General features: G+C 47.7%; 1 protein-coding gene across 6 annotated transcripts in view; it reads right to left on the bottom strand.

Moving 5' to 3' along the window:
* Positions 1-17903, bottom strand: part of ABL2 (ABL proto-oncogene 2, non-receptor tyrosine kinase) — a 56065-nt gene that overhangs the window by 4679 nt on the left and 33483 nt on the right. For 2 of the 6 annotated variants that reach the window (XM_068141417.1, XM_068141418.1), the window contains exons 2-12: positions 15912-16082; positions 14407-14702; positions 13521-13793; positions 12634-12718; positions 10257-10434; positions 9512-9696; positions 9148-9300; positions 8948-9037; positions 7528-7701; positions 6765-6998; positions 160-6449 (exon numbers count right to left, since the gene is read on the bottom strand). In XM_068141417.1, coding sequence (XP_067997518.1) covers positions 5305-6449; positions 6765-6998; positions 7528-7701; positions 8948-9037; positions 9148-9300; positions 9512-9696; positions 10257-10434; positions 12634-12718; positions 13521-13793; positions 14407-14702; positions 15912-16082 — 2984 coding nt within the window. In that variant the 3' untranslated portion in view covers positions 160-5304. Of the gene's footprint in view, positions 1-159; positions 6999-7527; positions 7702-8947; positions 9038-9147; positions 9301-9511; positions 9697-10256; positions 10435-12633; positions 12719-13520; positions 13816-14406; positions 14703-15911; positions 16083-17903 lie in introns of those variants that run through there. The other 4 variants (XM_068141414.1, XM_068141416.1, XM_068141415.1 and 1 more) reach the window with 3 other exon arrangements.

A 17903-nucleotide genomic window follows, 5' to 3' on the forward strand; every position in this document is an offset into this window, starting at 1 on the left:
AAACGAACCAGTGAGTTAGTACTGAGCCCCTTCAGCTGTTCCTTGAGAGGGGGTGGGGGGAAAGCAGCAGGTACACAAACAGAGGTGGTGGTTTTGTTTTGTTTGGGTTGGGTGGTGGGGTGGTTTGGTTTTTTTTTTTGCCAATAAAATATTGCAACCTTTATTTAAAACAAAATGCAAATTGGCAAAACTTGGTGGAAGGACAGGCCACGAGGCCCTCCCCAGGGCCTTATTTACATCAAGTTTAACACTGTTCGCAGTTCACAGTCAGACAATAGTGAGAGAATTAAATTAGAAAAACAACCAAAATGTATTACAATAACAATTAAAACCCAAAAACAGTCAACAACACTGGTAGAGAGTGATTGGTGATTAACATGTTTCACTTGACTCCATTCCTGCCCCCACCCCCCCTCCCCGCCCCAAGGAGCTCACTACCGACACAAGCAGCGTGCCAAGCCGACTGGGCTTCACCCCACCGTGCACAACAGAGGTGTGGAAGAAAAGCCTCCTTTGGTACAGACAGTGCTCACTGTGTGGGTATCACAAATAACTCAGGTGTCCCACAGCTTCGGGCTTCCCACCACTAGGGAACAGGCTGAAGGGTCTGCTCTACACTATAGGGAGCTGGGGTACAAACCCAGTTGCTAGATGGAGCCACTTGCTGAAGGAGGAGGTTTCTGATCATGCTGTAGTCACTTCCTGCCAGCTACTGGTCAGCAGCAGGGCTGGGTTGAGTGTTTTAGAAGATAGCAGCCTGTGAGGTTTGCAGAAACAAGCTTTTGGATTCCTTAGCAATTGTCACAGCTGCTGCTGCCCCAAGAGCACTGACAAGCAGGCTGTGGAGCACCTTGCCAGGGCAGCCTGGCCTCAGGTAGGTGGAACAGATACCAGGGTCTGGATTTCCCTGTGGCTGTGTGGCACAACCCATCCCACCTGCTCACACCTGCTGCCCTTCAGGGGCTGCTCTGGTGACAGCACTTTCCATGAGGTTTAGTTCCTGCTGCTTCCAGAGCTGCGTCCATAAAACTTTGGCACGAGCACAGCTGATAGGCTGTCAGCGTGCCTGTACTTGTCTCACTGACCCAAGGCCAGTGGTGCTCAGGAGAAATGATCCACGTGAGGATGGGAGCAGACATTCTTCCCCTTCCCCACTGTCTTCTGCACCACTAAGACTGCTCCTTTCTGCTCTTCCAGTTGCTAAATTTGATGCAGTTCCAGGACCTAATGTACTAATTCAGCTTCCCCCTTGTCCACACTCATGATCCATGCGATTAAATGGAAGTGCTGCCCCTCAGAGGGCAGAGACACAACAATGGGGCTGGAAGAGTGGGTGGTGCAGGAAGGAGAAAGGATTGTCCCTGTGAGCCAGCCAACCCCACAGCAGCAGGGAACAAAGTGCCCCAACCTCAGCTCGCCCATGGGAGTGCATGCTTTGTGCTTGGCATTACCAGGCCCCACCCAATGCCAGCCCATGGTGAAGATGTCAGCTTCAAATTCCAGCCCATACTAGTGAAGTGAGAGAGCCTGGCCATAACTGCATCCTCTCCCCACATGGTCTTCTGCTGGTGGTGAGGAAACAACAGGAATTCATGCCTTGTCCCCTACCCTCAACAGTGGTGCCAGAGGTGCTCTTCACTGGGACAAATAAGGGGGCTCCACCAGCCTTATGTCACTTGGAACATACAATGCAAGGCTGAAAGCAAAGATGCTAAAGTAGAGACCTTTAAGGCTGAACAGAAAGACAAACCTAGAAAAAGGGAGAAGAAACAAAGGCAACTGTGGGAGAGTAGCTGTGGAAGGAAGAACAGCTCAACAATGACTGGCAGCCTTCCTTGGTACCATCCTTTTGCTATCCTGCCAGTTTGGGAATAAAACTGTTGGGCAGCAGAAGCAGCAGCAATTCTGCAGCCTCCTATTTAAGGGGGAGAAAAACCAGTGCAAAGTCAGCACCACCTACCATCCACCCACCTGATGAGACATGGGGTAAGAGCAGAGGAAACACTCCCCACAGGAGTGATGACAGGAAACCCCCAACTTCCACTGTTCTCTAGTTTTCCACCATAGGAGGGATCTGAACTGAATGTGCCTCTGTTGCCTACAGAGGTTGTGGAGTCTCCATCCCTGAAGAGCCTCACAAGCCTTTTAGACACAGTCCTGGGCAATGATTGTAGATGTCCCTGCTTGATCAGGGGAGTTGGACCAGATGACCTCCAGAGGTCCTGCCCTACCTTGGCCACCCTGTGTCTGTAGAATTAGATGGCTGCTCCAGCTGCATTAATATCCACTGCCCTGTCCCCCACTGCTCATCACCTCTGCCCTGGGTGAGGAGAAACCAGGTGGCATTTGAAAGGAAGTGGGGATGGCCTGTGGAGAGGAACCAGCCCTTTGCTGGGGCACAGTTAGTTTCTTCAGACAGGGCTGGAAGAGGGAACATGGAGTAGTTAGATGTTCCAGGAATCTCTTGCTTTTCAGTCCTTTTGCTGGAGCTTTTCCAGAAGACTGGCAGTCAGGAACAAAGGGGCTCCTTTCAAAATGCTCCACAGAACTGGAGTTACAGCCTTAAAATTGCCTGCTTACACCACCCTTCCCCTGACAGTCGCTTTGGTCTCCATCTGCTTGTCCTAGGCTGAGTGGTAGTAGGGTGATGAAACCAGGCAATTGTCTGCCAGGACAAACAGGACCTGCCCTCCTGCCCTGAAGAAAGCTCCCACACTGTTCAAATCCTGCTGGCTGTTTGACAAAGCCACGTGAAGCAACACTGCCAGCTGCCTTCCCTTTGCAGGTCACCTTTCCACAGGCAGCTCGTTCGGCAGGCAGCAATTCACACCTTCAATAAAAATGACTGCAGGAGATAAGGTTAAACCCTACAAGCCCTTGGTAAAGTCTACAAGATAATAGTTTGGAGCTCTGCCTCATGGCTGAGTGCTGCTGTGGAGGAGCCTCAGCACAGCTCTTCCCCTGAGAGCTATGGGAGAGCCAGGGCAAGCTGAAGGTCCTACTGCAGAACTTTGTTGGGTTGGCTGGGTACTGCTCAGGCTGTACTTGATGGGGTGCCTGGTTGCATGGTTTAGTTGATTAGGTGGTGTTGGATGATAGGTTGGATGCGATGATCTTGAAGGTCTCTTCCAACCTGGTTTATTCTATTCTATTCTACTTCCATTTCTCTCCACTCAGGTAGCAGCTCACTGGAGTAAAAGTGACTGGTGGGAATAATTAACTCTCTTTCCTGCCTGTCCGGTGGGGTGGAGGCACTGCTTGGCCTTCTCATTGCTTCACCTACTCAGGCAGTGAAGCTTATGTGGTCCACTCCACCTCGTGTACTGCTCACTGGTGCATGTTCCTGCATCGTGACACAGCTCTGTTTACCACAGACCTCAATGAAAATGAGGTTGCTCAGACACCAGCCTGTTCCTAAAGCTTCTCCAGGCTCCTGTCTCACTCCATGGAACAACCAAGGACTCTCACTGAGGCAGCCCTGCCAATTTCCAAGCACTAACAGGGCAATGCTCCTAGACAGCAAAGGAAGTGCCCATCTTCTAAGTTCACACCTGTGCCCCAGCTCACGTCTAAATGCTCCAACTAAAACCAGCACAGTTGCACTCAGACTGAGTTAAAAAGCATTTTAGTGAAAAAAAGAAAGATTTAAGGTGCAAAGCAAGTGAGATCCTCTATCATCACCAACAGTAAAGTGAGCAGCAGCATGCAGGGTAATGTGTGTTTGGATCAGGCCTCTTCCTCTCCTTAAGCAACAACTACTTGAGGTCTTCCTCCCTGCCAGTGCGTTTACACCTCAGGCGCTGTGCATACACACAGCAGACCAGCTTTTGGAGGCCACAACAGTCTGCAAACAGTGCTGGCACCAAGGAAGACAACTTCAGTGACACACCTGCTTTCATTCTGGGATTGTCAGTAGGCACCAGCCATCAGAGACCACAACCCAGCAGGAGCTCTCTGAGGCAGAGCCACCACATTTGTTGTCACATCTCGGGCCAAGGAGCCCACAGTTTATGTGCCTGTTCCCTACTCCACAGCACGAGATTCTGCCCTAGCCTTTAAAATGCATGAAAAGATGATGGCTGTGGCTGCAACCTCCCTGTGCTTACAGAGCTAGTCCAGCTTCCAGGGAAGCTGGAAGCCTGCAGGACCAGTAAGCACCAGAACAAACCCTAGGAAGCCATCAGTGAGGTTAGCGCTACACCGTGAGTGGGACAGGTCCAGGGAGCCCTACAGCAGTGAAGGCACGTGGCCGTACTTTGGTTCTCCAGCTGGCCCTGCAGCACTGTGACTGCTAGAGGAATGTGGAGAACAGCCAGAAGCTCTGCCTATCCTACCATGAGTCCTCCCAAGGATGAAACTGAACTGGGAAGTCAACCTGGTAACAAGTTAAAAACGATTTAGAGCTTAAAAAAGAGAAAACAACCAACCCACCCACCCCAATAACAAGACTGGCAAGTTGTGCAAGAGCCCCAAACTACTCACAAAAGACCATCAAGCAGCACCCATGCTAGACCACTAGGAACTGGTGTCAGCTGAGTGAAGGCTGTGTGGCGGGGAAAGGGTATTCCAGTGGTAAGTCTGCCCAGCATCCCTGACGCTTCCGCTACGACTACGATGAGAACGTGTGGTGGATGAGTGGGACAGGAGGGACAAAGGGACAGTTCATATATTAACTCATTTTGCAGTTCTCTTACAGCAGCAGCAGCGCTGTGGAAGTCAGCACCGTCTGGGCTAGTGCATCCGCTTCCAGCAGCTCTGAATGCTGTCAGTGCATTAGACCTTCCCCCAGCTGCACACTGCCTGCCCTCTCAGAGCTCCGAGAGCTCGGCAGTGGGCACCAGCGGAGCACCAGCGGAGCCCCAGGGCTTCTCCTTTGCCTTCTCAGAGGCCAAAGCATGCATTGGTGCAGCCAGGGGAGGATCAGTACAGCCAAGGGGCCTGCAGCCACTCCAGTACTCCAGCTATCACACATCAGAACACACTTCCCAGAGCAAGAACCTGCCACCGATTCTCCTGCCTCTCCAAGGGAGGAGCAAGGGCCTTTCTTCTCTTGCCACACCAAGCAGATCATCCTGACTAGGTAGGGACAAATCCTTGATGTTCTGCCCCTTACATCTTAACTCTACCCTCTCCATCCCCTTTTGTTTTTTATTGAGATGAACCTGTAAACGTGAGGAGAACTCAGTGATCTGAGGTACTTCACATACTCAAGTATCAGTCTTTCCTTTTGAAAGCATCAGTACGGAAAAAAGCCCCCCCCTCCCCTCTCCCCATGTGTGTTTCTCTTACCCAGATTGACAGTAGCTACCTTTGCACCACGTCGCTGATTTCTTGGACACAGGACAATAAGTTATTAAGGACGGGGTTTGCCCCAGGGACGCTAGCAGCTGTTGAGGACACCTGCAGCTCCTGCAGGCTGAGTTCCAGTTTGCTCACGGCTTCCCGGAAAGCAAATTTGTTGCGTGTATGCGGGATGCAGTCCACGTAGCCTGAGCAGTAATCCAGCAGCTGGTGCCCTGTGTCCACCAGCTGGCTGTTTGGTGTGGGCTCGGCGATGGCGCTGGAGAGAAGATCTGCGCACTCCAGCAGAGCCTCCTTGCTGATTTTGTCTGCGGAGATCTTCTCAGCTGCCTGTTTGGTCTTTCTTAGAGCTACTTTCGTGCCCGCCGTGCCGTTGGCCATTTTCACCGGGGAGGTGGAAGACGATGACAGAGGCACTTGAGGTGGAGGCATCACGGGCCTCCCAGATTTTCCACCAACAGGTGCTGCTGCTGCTGCCTTCTTACTCCCTTCGCTCGATTCCAGTCCGTGCTGTGCTCCCGCCGCATTGCTCAGCTCTTCTGCTGCATCTGAGCAGGCAGCAGGCTGTTGTAGGAGCCTCATCACTGGTGGTGGAGGTGGAGCACACTTTGGTTTTACCCGTCTGGGCCGGTCCCTGTCGCCGGAAGAAGTGACCTGATGCTCAGATAAGAGCTTAAATTTATTACCCTGAGAGTCTGTGCCAATGAGCTGCACGTCTGCTGGAGTGTGTTTGAGAGTGGGTGAGATTAGGACTGGCACTTTGTGGTTATGAGTGGTTGGAAGTATTGCTGCAGCCTTTACTGGAGATGACCACCCCAGTCTCTCGCCGTCGTCAAGAGCCCCTTGCCGTGAGCCACTGTTTTTTTCTTTGCCCTTAGGAGCTGCTACTAGCCCTGGACCCTCCTTCTCTTCCGAGCCAGAGGGGGTTCGGAAAGGGAGGGCTGTGGCACCCCTTGGCAAGAGTTTTGCTTTTGGTCTCTCTCTGGTCAAAGCAGGGCCTTCTTCAAACCTTTTGGGAAGCAGGTCATTGGCCCTCCCTGTGCTCTCATCAGGCTGAGAGGAGGTGGACACTGTCCGTTCCAGCTGGATTTTTGACCTCTGGGAATTTCTGGGAAGGGTCATTGCCATCCTATCCTGCTCTGGAAGCCCTGAGGACATGGAAGATGTAGAGTTTGACCTTGGAAAAGGCTTTGAAGCTTCTTCACTGCCAGCGGGTTTTCCTGCTCGTAACCCCAGTGTCTTTTTAATCAAGCGCGGTGTAAAGAAACCAGTGATGCCCGACCACCCACCGCCGGTGCTCACGCCCCCACCGCTGCTGCTACCAGTGCCATCATCAGTGTAGAAGGTCCTCTGCACAGCTCCCCCACCGTAGCATTTGGGTGACGCCAGGCTTGCGTCCTGCTGTGTGGGAGCAAAAGAGAACCCATCCACGTGCTGCAAGGAAGCAACAGATGAGAAGTTACCCGTGAGCTCGTATTTCTTATGGGGCTGGTTCTCCATCTCCCGGAAGGAGCTGCTGCGCTTGGGAGGTGTGGGAGCATTCCTCTTCTTCATGAAGGAGCTGAAGAAGCCACCTTTTCTGTCCCTGGTGAAAGTGGTCTCTTTGGCATCCTCCAACAGGCTGCTGGGAGACTTGTCCCTCTGCTTGCGAGGCAGCGCTGGGGACCCGCTTGTTGGCTGTGTGCTTCTGATAAAACCTAGACAGAAGAGACAAGTGTGAAGCTACAAAGCCAGGCTCCATTTCCACCTGTGTGTCCTGCAGTGGGCTTTACGGGCCTGCTCTATTTAGCTGCCCAGGTGCTGCAGAGAGAGCCTGAGAGAGGAAGTCAGCGCTTCCATTTTTCTGTAAGGCTGGTGTGCTTTTGAAGTCTTTTTACTTTTATTCCACTTCCGTATGCCTGATTTTTCTGTTGGCTGCACTCAGGAGGTCACTTAAGAGACTGCTGAGGGGAAAGTGAAGTTGCTCTGGCATTAAAAAACAAGCAGCAAAACTAAATTTTAAAGAAAAAATACAACAGGATTTGCTAGAGGAAGACTGAGCAAGCTGCAGTGTTTGCAACCTGCTAGTAAATAACCAGGCTGCTGCAGAGGCCAACAGGGACACAGCAGCACAAAGCACCTTCCTGTGTCACCTTGTGCTGTCCTCTTGTTCCTCTGGCCACTTACACCTGCAGCAAGCCTGTCCCAGAGCATGTGGCCTCACCGCAGCTGTCCCAGAGCCCATACCTGGTGCTGAGCTGGAGGCTGAGTGTTCCACAGTATCCTGCGTTCCTTCAATGTTCTCCTTGTTCTCTGCCTGCTTCTTCAGTGTTCTAGTCTTGGAGGGAAGCATGGGTAACCGGGGCAAGTAAGGAACTATGGATGAGGAGGAGGCTGTTCTTCCAAGCTCCTCTGCTACCTCTGTAAGGAAAGAAAAACACAAAGGGAGCAGTTAGAATAGAGAACAGCAGAGGAACAGAAAATCTGTGTCTTCACTGCAAACCCAAACTGGCAAGAAGAGATAGATAACTGAGAAATATGCAGGCTATGGATTTAGCTCCTCCTCAAATCCAGAGGCATTCAGGGCAAGATTTTCATAATGTTTTCAAACCCATGTACACCTTCATAAATGCAGCAAAAAACCCAGTGGTAGGATCTGTACAGGAGATCTCCTATGAACTCTGCTCTCTGCTGGGTTAAGGGTTGCTCACAAGCTAAATCCAGCACTTAATGTATTTGCCTCTCTTTTTAGTTAAGTTTCTTCCTGCTGCTGCTCCTGGCATCTCCCAAAAGTTGTGTCCTCCCTGGATCTGGATCTAAGCTGCTTTGCTGAGGCACAGTACTGCACCTCCCCATCAGAAATGAAGACTGTGTTTCCTTCCCAATGTCAACACAAGGTATGTGACTGAAAAAACAACAAGCCAGAAAAAACCTAACAGCCTCCTGCCCACACCCAGGTTGGCAGCTGTGCAAGGGCACTTGATGTGCCTGCTACAGATCCTCCTTGGTAGAGTTTGTTCTGGTGTGTTTTTAAATGTATCAGGGAAGTGGAAGGATCAGCTTCATATTTAACAAATTTAACAAAATTAAAATTAACAAATTTAGAAGCTTAGATATTTCTGCTTGTCTGCTGTCTAGTGTCACACTTCTCACCAGTATTGACCTCCTAAGTTGGTTACACTGGAGAGCTGAGTTGCACAGATTCCCTCCTAGAAGTAGCTAAGTAGAAAATCCAGAGATTAAGGCATGCTTTTTAAAAAATGAGGGCTGGCAGAATAATATTTCATTACTGAATTGCTGCAGTCAGCAAGGGATCATGACATGCATAATCTTTCTCTCAGCATCACTGACTTTTCTTGCTCTTCAGTCTGGGAAACAAGAGGCTTCCTCTACTAGAGGAGGCCATATTCTTTAGACTAACTCTCTGGCATCTTAGTGCTCCAATGAAACTCCACTGTCTCCTGCACTGCTTTACTGAAGTTTGAGTATTTGTGCAGCAAGAAAGAGAACATAACATTTACCCACTCATAGTCAAGAAACTGAGGAATGAAGCTTCCCAAGACTCTCCACTGCTGGCAGATGAGCCTTAAGGGCCTGTCCATAAGACACAGCACTCTGGGGATAACCTCCAGTACTGTTTCAGAAAGAAAGCAATAGTGACTCTCACCCTCTGAGATGCTTGAGTCATGGAACATAGTTTCAAAAGCCTGATGGGTCTCAGCAAAGGAAGGTCTGTCTGGTGGGTTCCACTTCCAGCCTGCAAGGTGAGAGAGCAGAGTAAATCTCAGTGCCTGAAACTGGTAGGAGATAAATTTTGATTCTGTCCAAGGAGGCAGCAAACACCCCAAACTGAAAGGAGATACTCACATGCCCTCATCAGTTCATAAACCTTTGGAGGGCACCCCTCTGGCTGTTCCATCCGATAGCCCTTTTCCAGCAGATCATACACCTGAGAGAGGTCAATGCCTGGGTATGGTGACATCCCATAGGTAGCAATTTCCCATAACAGCACCCCAAAGGCTGCAAAATGAGGAAAACACAATTGCTGGTCATAAGTCTTGCAGATATTTCAGGCCAGTCCAGGCGAAGATATCACAGGCTGTCAGTCTATGAAGTTGTGACCATCTCCTCCCCACATGTTTCTGCTCAGGCCAGAAAGCAAATTACTGTCTAGGCTGGCAAAGCACAGCAAAATGAAAAAGAGAAGGGCACTGAAGTGTAGCTTTCTTACCCCACACATCTGATTTGATTGAAAAGGTGTTATAGGCCAGGCTCTCAGGAGCTGTCCATTTGATTGGGAACTTGGCTCCAGCGTGAGCTGTGTAGGTATCTCCAGTCATAAGTCGACTTAAGCCAAAGTCAGCCACCTTCACCACATGATTTTCCCCAACTAAGCAGTTCCGTGCTGCCAGGTCCCTGTGCAAAAGGGAAAAGCACACTCCTTTAGTGGAGCACAAGCAGAGCTTTAAATGCAGTCTTGTGGTTGCATAGCCTGTCCCTCTCTTTTGGATCAGGAAGAACTCTAGTTTTACAGCAGACAAAAGCAGTATGAGCTTTGCTTTCAACAGTATCAAAAACTGAGTGGACTTATCTTAGAAGCAATAAGGTGAGAAGTTTGTTTCCTGAGAAAAGGATGAGATCAGCAGCTCATCACACATTGGTAACAGCTCTATGGTATGGCTTTACCTGACTGGATTAAAAGAGGGACTTGGATTTGACCACATCCTGCACATACATCAGGACAACACTAACCTTCAGAGCTGGCAGGCAGTTGTGCATGAGCTTTTAAGGTTGTTATGAAAATCATGGTATTGTAAGACAGTAGTGAAATCAGCACAGCCCATGGATAAGAAATCAGCACAGCCCATGGATAAGCTAGTGTGAGCTCTGGACGAAACCACCCTAAAAGGAGGAATTCCTAGGCCTATTCATCATGGCCATCTGAAACTGTACCAGCTCAATGTGGCTTCACCTACCTATGAATAAAGTTCTTCTTCTCCAGGTATTCCATAGCAGAGGATATCTGAGTGGCCATGTAGAGCAGCACAACAGCACTCACTTCCTCTCGGTTGCACTCCCGCAGATAGTCTAGCAGGTTCCCAAACGGCATGTACTCTGTCACGATGTAAAAGGGTGGCTCCAGGGTACAGACACCTAGGAGTGTGGAGGACAGGACATGTGAATAAAGCTTCTTTTCCTTCCCTGCCTTACCATTACTCCTCATTTAATATCAATTTGTTGCATTTCATACTGTGAGCTTTCCTCTGAGCAGTGAAGACCCAGATCTATGCAGCCCAACTTTCAGTACTTCTGTCTGTCTCTTCATCCACTTTACAGACAGAGAGAAACATGTCTGTAGGGGTGACAGAGCACTAGAACAGGCTGTCCAGAGAGGTTGCGTAGTCTCCTCCTCTGGAAGCTTTCAAGACCAGTCTGGATGTGTTCCTGTGTGACTTGACCTAGGTGATCCTTCCTTGGCAGGGAGGTTGGACTAGATGATATCTGGAGATCCCTTCCAACCCTTACCATTCTATAATCTTATGTTGTTATGGGTTGAGTTTAACCTGCTGCTGATATTCAATACCATGCTGCCATCAGGCCAGCTTCAAAATTAAAAGTGCTGGCTGGAGCAGTCTCATGGGGCTTGAAGTTCAGTCTCCTGTTTGCGTTGCTGCTATCAGATTCAAGGTTTGGGGTGTTGGTCTTTTCTGCTGGGTGGGCTGTGGGTCAGGGGGTGAGGGAGTGCATTGGCTTCTGCTGCTGCTTCTGCATTTTGCTGTACTATTCTGCAAACAGGCTAAGGTAATTGTGCATCTTATCACCTCATTAAATTCTCTTTATCTCAGCCCAGAGGTTTTTTGAGTTAATTTCCCTCCTGTCTGTAGAGATAGTGGCTTGTGGGAGCAGGCTCTGTTAACCCAGGACATGTCTATTAAGGAACTGCTATTCGTATGTAATATACACGAAGGGCCAGTTCTGTTCTTCAGAGGGTTACAGAACGAAATAGGAATTACTTTCAACACATGATTTGCTTTTCTTCCCTTTCCTTCCTTCACAAAGCTAAGGAGTGGCCAACTGGAGGTAGGTACCAGTCAACTGGCAAGACTGAAACGTCACGACAGAGCAATGCAAAGCACTCCCATGTGTGCTAGCTGGGTAAGTGATCAGCACGGTGGGACCTGCTCCTAAGGCCATGTTCTTACACATTCCTCACATGACTACTTGCTACAGTCATTGTAAGTACGTACAAAGTATGTAGTAGTGGAGAAGAAGTGCAACAGGACACTCGTGCCACAGCTCTGTGAGCATCCACTGCAGTGCTGCTGAAAGCCTGTTGGTACTTTTACACAGAGTAAAACACAGCGACACTGTGCATCAGAGAGAGCAAAAAAGCATCTCTCTGATGAGAAATCTTGCAGCCTCTGCTCCTGGAACCAGACAGGGCTGGGCAGACACTTCACCTGTGCCCAGTTTTTAAATGGGTACAGAATGGTTGCCATTATTAAAAGTCTTCACATTCTTCTCGTTTCTCCTTTCATCCTAGGCTTTGCTCCTGAAAGCAGCCAAAGTCCAGAGGCAATTAAACACCAGTAAAGGTTTAGGGTGCCACCTCCAGAAGCTTTGTAAATGTAGAACTAACAGCTATGCAGACTATTCAGCAGTGGTCACCATATCATGCATTTGTCAGGGCCCAGCCAAGCTGGAGAGCCTGAAGATGTCTGCCATCCATGTGCTGTTTGATCTGACTTGCATCTCCACTGTCTGAAGCTCATGTGCTTATTTGGTGATATACAGGGTCCTTTACAGCAGCAGCTATCTGGTTGTCATCTGCTTCATTAGGGACTGATTTGTTCTGTTCAGTGCAGCTTTTTCTGCCAGTGTCTCTGATTTGAGAATTGTGAAGATCAGTCTTTATTTTGCTTCCAATCAAACCTTTTTCTTTCAATTTCCTTATACTTTTTTTTTTTTCCCTAAAATGAGTCACCAAAATAATTCTGTAAATCTGAATTAACACAGCAGAGAAGGCATCTGACCCTGGAAACTGAACCCTGGAGCACATCTAAGGCCAAGGGCACAAACTAAGAGGAGGCTGGTCTTGCAGACTTTTATATAATGCCTTAACAGCAAAGCTGTCTACTAATGGAAGTGACTACATTTGATGTTTTATTTAAAATGTCTCTTAGCTCCAATACCACATAAAGGAGTAAGCTGTCAAAAATCCCACCCCATAACCTGACCTGATTCCAAAAGTTATATAAATACAGGAAAATCTGCCATTGCTTTTGGAATAAGACAGATTTCATTTTGGTGGAAACCCAAGCAAGAACAGAAAAAGCAAGGAATTTCACTGACCTAACAGCTGTACTAGATTTGGGTGCTTGATCTCCTTCATCACAGCAGCTTCTTTCAAGAACTCTTCCACCTCCATGGTATCTTCCTAGATAAAGAGAGAGGCAAAAGAAGGGAAAAACTTATTCTCACACCCAAGGTCTGCTTAACACCACATATTCTCATCTCCATTCTGTTGATTTGTTGTTTTTTACCAAAACAAGCTCTAACAGCCCTGAAAAGCTGTCTGGCTGACCTGCAGCATGACCAAGTAGATGTGTAGTACCCAGAAAGCATGAGGCTCTCCTATTTGGTAGCCAGTGTGGCTACATCAGAGCAGTTGTAGCTGGTGAGAGGAAGAGAAGCTGATTTTTTTTTTCCCCCCCAGGAGTAGGGGAGAGGTTGTGGAAGATATTTCCAGCACCTTTGATTTGGTAAAGCTTCCACAAGCTTTCTGAGGGAAGGGAAGTGGGCTTGGTAACCATTTCTAGAGATCTGACCAGGATATTCCTGCAGGAGCTTGCTGGACCAAAACTCCAGGATGTTCCTAAACCACATGCACTGCTGCAAGTTTGATGTTTCAAAAGCAAACATTGTTTGCTACTCTTAAGCTGCTTAGGTTGCCCAGGGAAGTGGTGGAATCCTTATCCCCAGAAGGATTCAAAAGATGTGTAGATGTGGTGCTAAGGACATTATTTAGTGATGGACTTGTCAGTGCTGGATTAATGACTTGACCTCACAGGTCTCTTCCAACCCAGTTTTGTGATTCAAGCATGGATTTTATGCAGATCAGCACACTCCACTTTCTGATACTCATATCATCAGGTGCTATAACTGAGAGTGTTACCACTTCCTTACCCTCATCATAAATGGTGACTAAATGAACTGCAAGTAACAATCTGAAATCTCACCTTTAATGTCTTCACAGCTACCGTGAGGTTGTATCTCTTCCAGACACCAACGTACACTTCGCCATACTGCCCTCCCCCAAGTTTGTGCTTCATGGTGATGTCAGTCCGCTCCATCTCCCACTTGTCATGGATGGGGGACACTCCATAGACAGTGGGCTTATTGCACTTGGGTGCTGGGTAATGCAAAGTTGTCACCAGTCCATCTGCTACCGTTGAGTGATGGTGCACTAGCTCTGCTAGCGTGCTGAAACGGCTTTCTGCAGTCACATATACCTGTGGGGAACAAGCCAGGAACCTGCTTAAATGAAGGCAGCTGGAAGCTCTCAGTAACACTGGAAAACTGCTACAGCAAAAGCATTCTAGCAGGTTTAAAAAACCCAAAAGGTAAAAGAAAGACTTTGGAGTCTTTGTTCTCATGTTGCTGGGCAAATTAATATTAATCTGTGGAATTTTTATCTACAGAAAGCAGTTAGATCTAAGCCATTGCTTGAGAGCAGAGCTGGCTCCTGCCTTCTGCTTTTTACAAGACCAAAAACTGGGACTCTTGTAGCTAAGCACAGGCCAGCTTCAACACCTCACACTGCTATTTGATCAAGGTTTCAAAATGTTGATCAAAACTGCTAGCTTACAGAGCTCTCCTTGCTCCAAGTGGATGAATGGGAAGCAGCTTTGCTCCCTAGCTGCTTTCAGTAGTGTCTGCACTTCTTCCCAAGTGGTGCTCAGTGAGTTCCCACCCAACTCTTGGCATACATGTTCCTTTTTCACATTAGTCAACCAGCGGACCTCTCCTCTCTCACATACACCCCTCAGTCTGCAACTTGGGATTCTGTACCACCTCTTAACACCTTCATTGCTTCCCTCCACAGCATTATCCAGAGATCCTTACCTTTCCATCTGAGGTGGTATTGATCCTGTAGTGGTAAACACGCCCTTCGTACCTGAGCGAGATGGACAGCTGCCCTGGGCTGCTCTCGCTCTCACGAACCAGGAAGCTGCCATTGATGAGACTGCTCAACAGATACTCTGCTGCACTGCGTGACACCGGCCCATGGTACCACGAGTGCTTTTCCAGGCTGTTCACTGGTGTGATGTAGTTGCTTGGGACCCAGCCCTGCCCGTTCTTTGAGCGTACCTCACTCCATTCACCATTCTGGTTGTAACCCAGGACTCGCAACTTCTCACCTGGCACCAGATAGAAAAGAACAGCAAAATAAGCACTACTTAACAACACAAATCTGCAGAGGCAAGCTCATAACTGAACTGCTACATATGAAACAGGAGTAGAGAAGGGATCATGCCCCTGTACTTGGCACTGGTGAGGCCACAACTGGAATACTGGGTTCAGGTTTCGGCCCTTCACTACAAGAAAGGTATTATAGGTGCTGGAATGTGTGCAGAGAAGGGCAACAAAGCTGGTGACGGGTCTAGAGAACAGGTCTGGTGAGGAGTGGCTGAGAGAATTGGGATTGTTTAGTCTGGAGAAGAGGAGGCTGAGGGGAGACCTCATTGCTCTCTACAACTATATGAAAGGAGGCTGGAATGAGGTGGGTGTCAGTCTCTTCTCTCTACTATCAAGTGATAGGATGAGAGAAAACAGCCTGAAATTGTGCCAGGGGAGGGTTAGATTGGATATCAACAAAAATTTATTTATGAAAAGTCAGGCATTGGAACAGGCTGCCCAGGGAAGTGGTGGAGTCACCATTCCTGGAGATGTTCATGAAATATGTAGACATGGCACTTTGGGACATGGTTTAATGGCTATGGGGTGTTAAATTGATAGTGGGACTCAATTATCTTAAAGGTCTTTTCCAACCAACACAATTCTATGATTCTGTAAGTATTTATGACAAAAGACTGAGGACACCATTCCCTAATTCACTGCACTGTGACTGATAAACTCAAAAAGCTTTCTGTAGTCCAGCTTTTTAGACTGGAAAGACCTTTTTGCCTTGGAGGGATGAGATTTGTGTCCCTGAAGCCTTAAATGACACACGACTGAAAACGCTTCTGCAGCAGGTCGTATCTGCTAAATGTACTAAACAGAGACAAAACCATCTTGGGGCAATTTTTAATTGCTGATTTGACCCAGTTGAAAGTGCTGAATTCTGTTATCATCAATAATGTTTTTCCTCTGCCCCTTTCCAAAATAGGGGTGATGATTTGGAGAGCCTAGGATGGGAACAGCCAGTGTTGCAAAAACTGATGTCTGTACGGGGAGAACTGCCCAGCAGGTGTCTCTCCAACACAAGCGAGAGAGCAAACGGCTGCTTATCATCACCAGTTTAGGGAATCATCTTCTTTCATTGCTCCCACAGGACCAGCAGAAGGATTCTGCTGCTTGCTGCAACTCAGTTTTCACTCCAGTAGCTGCTTTGCAATTCCCAGCCTTACCTTTGGTGATGCTGAGCGTGTTGTCACCGCTCGCTACAAAATCGTAAAGTGCAACAAAGAGATTGGGATCGCTCTCAGTGGCTCCGAGCAGGTTCTCCTTGGAGCTCCATCTGATGGCTTCATTCAGTGCCTGGGGTTCAACGTCGCAACCATAGGGGCGGTGCAAGGCCTCTGAAAGAGCAGAAGAGGAAATAACCTTTTGTACCACTGCAAGCAGATCAAAACCCACCACAGAGCAGAAGGAAGCTCTTACTGCACAATGTGCAGGAAAGGGAACATCAGGTCTGTACATCCTAGATCAGTGCTTTTCAATCCCTGCTTTGCTGACTCTTACTTCTACAGGTTACTTCTAACAGGGCCTGGAGAAGGTGACTAATTGCCTATATATCAAGTAGCATGCTATGTATATAACATTTATTATATTGTAGATACTGCTATTTATGTAAACCTTTATTTGAAGGCATTTAAGCATAGAGAAGATATGCTTGGTGAGAGCAGTAGATAAAAGCACAGATCAAAAAAGAGTGAGAAACTAAAAGTGCTTTTTAATTAGGTGAAGTACTGAAGGAAACCTTTTGACACTTAAGTGTTCTGGGTTATGTCTTTATTGCTTTTGTGGCTGCAGCAGACAGGCTGGATCTGAAACTGATGTTAGAAACATAGGTGAGACAGACTAAACTGTGACACAAATGAGACCTACTGGCTTGGACAGTAACTGATGCAGTGTTAGCAGGAATGGTGGTGACTTGTAAACCATTTCAAGATTGTGTGAATAAGAGTTTGGAGACTGTCACGGACAGACAGCAGTAAGGGTGATGCTGAGTATCTAGCAGCAGTGTTTCTGAATACCCAGGCAGTTCTATTTTTCTGTTTCAAATGACAACTGATGCAAACTTCATAGTACAAGAGAGTGGGAGGAGAAATCAGACTTCATTTATAGACAAAAGAAAGAAGTCTCCATAGTTCCTGTGATGATGAAAAACAAACCTAAATACACTGGTGTTTTGGAAAGAACTGTAATAAAGAGCAGAAATGTCTGACAACTTCATAGTGGTGCTATGCCAAGACTTTCTAACCCATAGAGAGGTTGCCCAGAAACAGACTTCAATAGTAAGATAAGAGAAAGAGTGATGATGTGGTTTCACACGTGGGCTGCTCAAGGGGGTAAATAAATATGAAGGCATAAATATTTTTTCTGCTGACACAACTGACTCCAGTTCCCATCCCAAGATATATACTTCTGAATTCTCTTGCAGAACTTACATATGGAAGTGTACACTGTAAAAACATTTCATCAAACGCACTAAGCATGTAAAGTCCTCTTTAAATGATCTTTGCTTTTGGCCCACTTCTGACAGGCTGAGAAGTCAGGCTCAGGATGTCTTTAAGCAGACCACTGCCAAAGAATGTGTGCATGGAACTATCCCCTTCTCCACACTCTCATGAGATTGACATTTGAGAGGAGAACTAGTCTGTGAGGCACTTTCAGAGTAAACAAAGAGCTGAAATGCAGTAGAGGATGGGAAAACTGGGAAGTCACCGAGACACAAAACAGGAAGAGGCCTGTGCCAAGTAATAGGCAAACGTATGCCAAATCCGTGTCACAGGACAGAGCTGGAGCCTGGAAGAGGAGGATGTAACGGGGGTTCCCAGCATCCACATGGAATTTTTCAACTGTATTGTAGGTACATGAGAAAGTGAATGGTTGAGGTTTGCCCTGTTTTGGTTTTAAATGTGTGGCCTAGTGGGGTTTGTTTGCATTTCTGGTAATTATTCAGTTATCCTGCTTGCATAACCAGCTCATCTTGCAGTTACTGAAGAGCCTGCCTCCTGACTCTTGCCAAAGGAGCCCTCCAAGCAGTAACAGAAGTGACTAGAGATGAATCTACCAAGATGTCACTTCTTTGAATTCATTGTCTGCAGATGCAGTATTTGCATACACTTCTTGTTCCTAACTAACAACTGCCATTAGTTTTGCAATACACTAACCCA

Source organism: Melanerpes formicivorus, unplaced genomic scaffold (genome assembly GCF_026170545.1).
Source record: "Melanerpes formicivorus ecotype bairdi unplaced genomic scaffold, bMelFor1.0.p_v2 SCAF_7, whole genome shotgun sequence".
NCBI lineage: Eukaryota > Metazoa > Chordata > Aves > Piciformes > Picidae > Melanerpes > Melanerpes formicivorus.